At 44.2% G+C, this 6,140-nt stretch overlaps 2 protein-coding genes across 2 annotated transcripts in view; one reads left to right on the top strand and one right to left on the bottom strand.

Moving 5' to 3' along the window:
* The window catches only part of UTP6 (UTP6 small subunit processome component), a gene marked incomplete in the record, with an annotated part of 5,703 nt that extends 3,136 nt beyond the window's left edge, over nucleotides 1-2,567 (top strand). The window contains 8 exon segments of the mRNA XM_072422685.1: nucleotides 302-477; nucleotides 553-642; nucleotides 759-1,099; nucleotides 1,352-1,432; nucleotides 1,509-1,612; nucleotides 1,981-2,047; nucleotides 2,179-2,251; nucleotides 2,352-2,567. Coding sequence (XP_072278786.1) covers nucleotides 302-477; nucleotides 553-642; nucleotides 759-1,099; nucleotides 1,352-1,432; nucleotides 1,509-1,612; nucleotides 1,981-2,047; nucleotides 2,179-2,251; nucleotides 2,352-2,509 — 1,090 coding nt within the window.
* Nucleotides 2,568-4,410: 1,843 nt separating this feature from the next.
* The window catches only part of COQ9 (coenzyme Q9), a 6,784-nt gene continuing 5,054 nt past the window's right edge, over nucleotides 4,411-6,140 (bottom strand). The window contains exons 8-9 of the mRNA XM_072422731.1: nucleotides 5,163-5,216; nucleotides 4,411-4,515 (exon numbers count right to left, since the gene is read on the bottom strand). Coding sequence (XP_072278832.1) covers nucleotides 4,480-4,515; nucleotides 5,163-5,216 — 90 coding nt within the window. The 3' untranslated portion in view covers nucleotides 4,411-4,479. The remainder of the gene's footprint in view (nucleotides 4,516-5,162; nucleotides 5,217-6,140) is intronic.

Raw genomic sequence — 6,140 nt, 5'->3', positions numbered from 1 at the left:
CACCCCTGAAATACCTGTCAGGTCTTCAGAGAACCCAGCAATTTACTATAATTCTATTCCCAGAGATCACAGTATATTAGTGTGGGGGGCAGTGGGAAGAATGTCACCCTTCCAGATCATTGGGGTCACTTATTCTGACCCCCGAGGGGTACAAACTGCTTGAGGAACCTCTAGCGCCCTCCGGAGGAACCCCTGCTCTAATCTTTGGTTCGGTTGTGGATACCAAGTTATCATTACGCTCTGGGCTCCGTCTATCATTCACAATCTGCGGGATTGTAATGGCTGCCATTTGTTTGCTCAGCCTGCAGACTCTTCATGGGGATGATCCCCTCACCTGGGATTTCCTGGCACGTCAGGAATTGTCCGTCCATACTCTGCCGGAATCGGGGCCCAAACTGACAAAGGCCCAGGACGCGGCCCGACAAGAGGAACGATGCAGCCAAGTCTACCAGACGGCTCTGATTTCACTGCCCAAAGGTCAGATATTTATCTGCAATGACATGATTGTACGATGTATAGGGGGCGCTATATCATCCTGTCCTCTCCTCATAGAATCCATGTGGGATCTGTACATCGCCTTCTGTGTGCAGCGATACAAACGGCAAACCAACAGCAAGGAGCTGAGACAACAGGTGAGGGAACGCTGAGCACATCGCATGGTCTGTATGTCCGGGTCTCCCCCCCCCCTACAGGCAGGGCAGTGAATCATCTATATGGAGGGCGGTGAACGTGGCAACCTTCAGGTTTCATACAATGAGTGGGCTGGATGGGGGAGGTGTTACTTGAGGTGTCCCATGGTAGGAGGGGCTGTGATTGGCTGATGAGTGTTCTGTGGTCACCATTTAATCATTATGGTAGCTGGATTGGGCCTTATATCTTGGTGAGGTGTGATTGGGGATTCTTATATCGTATATTTCAGATTTCACTCCTAGTGGAGCTTGGGCAGATGGAGTCGGCAATGGATGCTTCGGCTGCAGCTACGGCCAGGTTTGGCTCATCTGTGGATATTTGGAGGATGAGATTGGAGGTTCTTATTGCCCTGAAGGCTGGGGAGGTGGAGCAGGTGTTTGAGAAGGCATTTACACAGGTGAAGCCCAAGGTATGAGCTCTCAATTCATTATTATACAGAACACAACCTTTTACCTGCAACTACTGTGATCCCAACAATCCCCTTTATTAATAAATAGGCTGATGAATGCTGCGGAGTTATCACTAAGCTTTTGCTGGACTTTACTATTTTATAGCTTGTGTTAGGCAAAGGATAGCCCAGCAGATCATTACAATATCCTCGCTCCTCCTTAATGTAAGGGCCAATGAATGGCTCCATGTGAGTGTCCTCTGTTCTTTGCAGGACTGTCCTCCCCTGTGGGCAATAATGGCGGAATGGAGTGAGAAGGAGAGGAGTGCTGAAGCCACAGAGGCCTTGTTCCAGGTAAAACGTGGCGCCTGCATGGTCAGAGGTGCTGTCACAGCTTATTAAAAGGTTATTAATTCCTGTTTTCTTGCAGAAACTTGTCCTGAACCCAACAGTCACCAAGACTATGAAAGTGAAATATCTTGACTGGTCTTATCGGACTCAGGGCTACAAGAAAGCTAAGAAAGTGTTTAGCAGGTGAGCCGAGCATTGGCCCGCTTTACAGGATACTAAGCATAGCAATGTGGCTGCCACAGACGGCTGCCACATTCAATGGCCCTATAGGTGAGCAGAGTAGGGGGCCACACTGGATGCGTGTGGTACTTTCAGATAAGGCCATACAATTGGGCCACATCAGATAATTCTGCCTGGGGAGATGAGCATTTCAGCCATGTGGCAATAATTGGGCAATAATTAGGCAATAAGGGCAATAATTGGGCATTAAGGGTACCGGGCTGCTGTGGGAGGAAACCCTGTGATGGATTTCTGGGATTGCTGGAATCTTCTGGCCACAATATTCTCCTGATCACAAATCACCACCAAAACCCCCTCTGCCTCTCTTCCAGCTTACAAGAGAATCGCCCGTTTTCTGAGGAGTTTTTCCAGATGATGATTGGCATTGAGAAGGAGCAGGTAAGTGTTGTGTGCCAGCTTTTGTCCTGACAGAATTCTGCTTCAATGGATCGCATTATATAAAATGACCATTATCTGGGATATTGGATGTGCTGGCCCATCGCTGATCATTTTACTTTCTTTCACTTTAGGAAAAAAGCAAGATGGCAAATTTACGGGAGTATTATGAACGTGCACTTCGGGAATTTGGATCTACAAACCCAGGTAGATTCCTGCTGGATTTTTTTCTCCCTCCTCTAGTTATACTCAATAATAGACAGAATGCAGACCTCCCCCTACGATTCATTATTTGTTTCCTTCACAGATTTGTGGCTTTCTTACATAAAAGAAGAATTGAGTAATTCCGAAGGGAAACCCGAGAACTGTGGCGCCATCCACTGGAGAGCAATGAAAATGTTGGAAGGGGAGGATATTGAGCGATTTGTGAATAAATATACGCTGCTGCAGACTGGACATTTATAGTTACAAAGCAACTTACTAAGTGGTTTCAGTTCCAATAAATGTTTTTTTGTTTTTTTTATTAGGTGGCTTTGAGTCTCAGTAACTTAGTTGTTGTAAGGAAAATAATTATTTTTTCATCATAGAAATATTACCTAAACAAGCGAGCAGCCATGTTGTAAGAAATCAATGTTAGAAGACTGCGATCCCGGGCCATGGCAGTGCAGATTGGAAGGTTGGGGGTGTTGTGGCTGACATTTTGGACAGATTTTTAGCTCCTTTCCAAAAGACGTTTTGGGGCTTTTATTACTTTCTGGGTACCATAGTTTATCTGGATCAGCAGTCAGAGAAAAGGCAGCAAGTCTTTGTAATTACTACAAATATTCAGACACGGATGGGTCATCCTCATAGCATTCGTTGTTTTTTACAAAGGAGAAACGAGCGGTGGCACGCTTTGGTTCTCTCTCCTGACAGATTTCCTGGGGCCTGATTTCCACCTATGCATTACACCATTTTTGGAACAAACATGGGGGGTAAGCAGACCATAATGGAAATGTGTGAATGTGTTCACTAATATCACCTGATTGGAATCTGTGATGTCATGAGGAAAGCTGCGTTTTATGCTTCCAAGCCGGTGCCAGGTTATGGATACCTACCAGAGAAGTGGTGACAGATGATAGCACATGGACATTTTTGTGATATTTCTGGAACTTTTTCCTGATGTGGAACAATTTATAGAGTTAGATAGATAGTTATAGATAGGCTATATGCTTATATAGATGGTTATAGATAGAATTTTCTGGTGGTAACTGCATGACCTGTCCAAAATTCCATGGAATAACTGAGAATTAGATTCCTGGGATTCTCGGAGAAGAGAATTATTAGCATATAAATGGAAATGTATTTTACTGAATACTTTATGAAGTGCTCATTATATTTGGTTCCCCCATTATCTATCAAAACACAAATATAAAGTACTGGAGGGATTCACATCTCATGGAAGATCATTGGCTGCACTTTCCACTGATTGGAGGCACAGAAGTGAGATTTAACCTTTCTGAGTTACAACGCTGCATAATATGTTGGCGATATATAAATCCTGTTTAGTAATAAAAATAATTATTCCACTAATGGACAAAGTCTAAACCCAAAATATTTAAATCTGCCACCTTACCCATGTAGTGGCTGCATTAGTTTCCCTTTTATTCTAAAAATGTTTTTAGCCAGTACAGAAAAACTCTGTTGAACTTTCCACACGGGCTGTGCCTCATAAACTGCCATGGAAAGAAGATCATCAACGGCAGACATGTTAAAGTGTGCCCGGGTGACAACCTTGAATCCAGTACAATAAACATTGTCATCCTAGGACAGGAAGTGTGTTACTAGGGGACTCGCGAGGTGAAAACAAATCATGCAGGGAGTAATATTTAATATTTGGTGTAAATTTGCTGCATAAACCAGACAATCCTGGCTAACACTGCTCACATCCTGTACAATGTTCCCGGATTTAGCACTCCAACATTACAGTTACATAGTTTAGTGAGGCTGAAAAAGACATCAAAGTCTATCAAGTTCACCCCCCAGGAAAATAAACATAGCAGAGAAAACCCCATAGAGATAGCTGATCCAGAGGAAGGCAGAAAAAAACACTTCTAGCCCCGGGTACAATTTACTCCAACGGGAACAAATTCCTTCCTGATCCCATGAGACAATTGGACGTTCCCCGGCTCGGCGGTCTCTGTCATAATATTACACTATATGTCCCTCTGGTCATGACCCCCCCATAACACACACTGCAAGATGCTTGGCAGAACCTCCATATGGGACATGTTATACAATGGAAGTGTTCTAATAGCAGTCCATCCCATGTGAAGGACAGAACACAAGAAATCATCACTTAGGATGACAGAAGAGAAGCAGTCATGTAGCAGCATACAAATATTTAATAACCAAAGTAAGGTGCAAACATTGCTGAAGTGAGCCAAGTGTGCAATTCAACGCCGCTGGTTCAGTCCGGTCAGATTCTTCAACTGAAAAACAAATAAAGGTAGTTGGACCCATTACATGTCCAAATATGTGCAGTTTTTATCCACAGTACCATACTAATGGTGACGCTAAAAAGAGCACAATCAACTTTTTATAGAAAATCCATTTCCTTGGGTGCAATGAGGGACACAGGAAGTCTTGTACCTGTATATATTATACTGCCACCTACAGGAGAGTGCAGAATAGCCCCTCCTACTACCAATGTGTATGTATGACGTGTTATAGCTATGGACCATCCTGCCATTTGTACCTATATATATTATACTGCCACCTACAGGTGAGTGCAGAATAGCCCCTCCTACTACCAATGTGTATGTATGACGTGTAAAGCTATGGACCATCCTGCCATTTGTACCTGTATATATTATACTGCCACCTACAGGTGAGTGCAGAATAGCCCCTCCTACTACCAATGTGTATGTATGACGTGTTATAGCTATGGACCATCCTGCCATTTGTACCTGTATAGGTACATAGGTATATTCTTACTTATATATTCTACACAAAGAATGCAGTCTGTATGTATAGTCTGAATGTTCTTTACTGCTCATAAAATGGCTACAAGTCAACCCAGGGGCCACAGGAAACATTGGCACCCCTTTGCTGCATCTTGTGTACAGACAATACTCACTGTAACAGAAACTCCCATCAGCCCCTGAATGACAGCTTCACCTGTGGAGGTCACCTAGAAAAAGAACATATGACATCATCACCTACATCGTCCTTTACACCATGTGACATCGTCCATTACATCATGTGACATCATCCATTCCATCATGTGACATCGTCCATCACAGCACGTGACATCGTCCATCACACCACGTGACATCGTCCATCACACCACGTGACATCGTCCATCACACCACGTGACATCGTCCATTACACCACCTGACATCGTCCCTCACAGCACCTGACATCGTCCATTACACCATGTGACATCGTCCATCACACCATGTGACATCGTCCATTACACCATGTGACATCCTCCATTACACCATGTGACATCCTCCATTACATCATGTGACATCGTCCATTACATCATGTGACATCGTCCTTTACACCATGTGACATAGTCCATTACACCACGTGACATCGTCCATCACACCACGTGACATCGTCCATCACGTGACATCGTCCATCACAGCACGTGACATCATCCATTACACCACGTGACATCGTCCATCACACCATGTGACATCGTCCATCACACCATGTGACATCGTCCCTTACAGCACGTGACATCGTCCCTCACAGCACCTGACATCGTCCATTACACCATATGACATCGTTCATTACACCATGTGACATCATGCATTACACCATGTGACATCGTCCATCACACCATGTGACATCATGCATTACACCACGTGACATCGTCCATCACACCACGTGACATCATCCATTACACCATGTGACATCATCCATTACATCATGTGACATCGTCCATTACATCATGTGACATCGTCCTTTACACCATATGACATCGTTCATTACATCATGTGACATCATCCATTACACCACGTGACATCGTCCATTACACCACGTGACATCGTCCATTACATCATGTGACAACCTCCATCACACCACCTGACATCGTCCATTACACCAC

The sequence above is a fragment of the Pyxicephalus adspersus genome, chromosome 9, assembly GCF_032062135.1.
Source record: "Pyxicephalus adspersus chromosome 9, UCB_Pads_2.0, whole genome shotgun sequence".
Lineage (NCBI taxonomy): Eukaryota > Metazoa > Chordata > Amphibia > Anura > Pyxicephalidae > Pyxicephalus > Pyxicephalus adspersus.
Note: the sequence above shows the minus strand (reverse complement) of the source record. Positions and strands in the feature narration are given on the sequence as shown.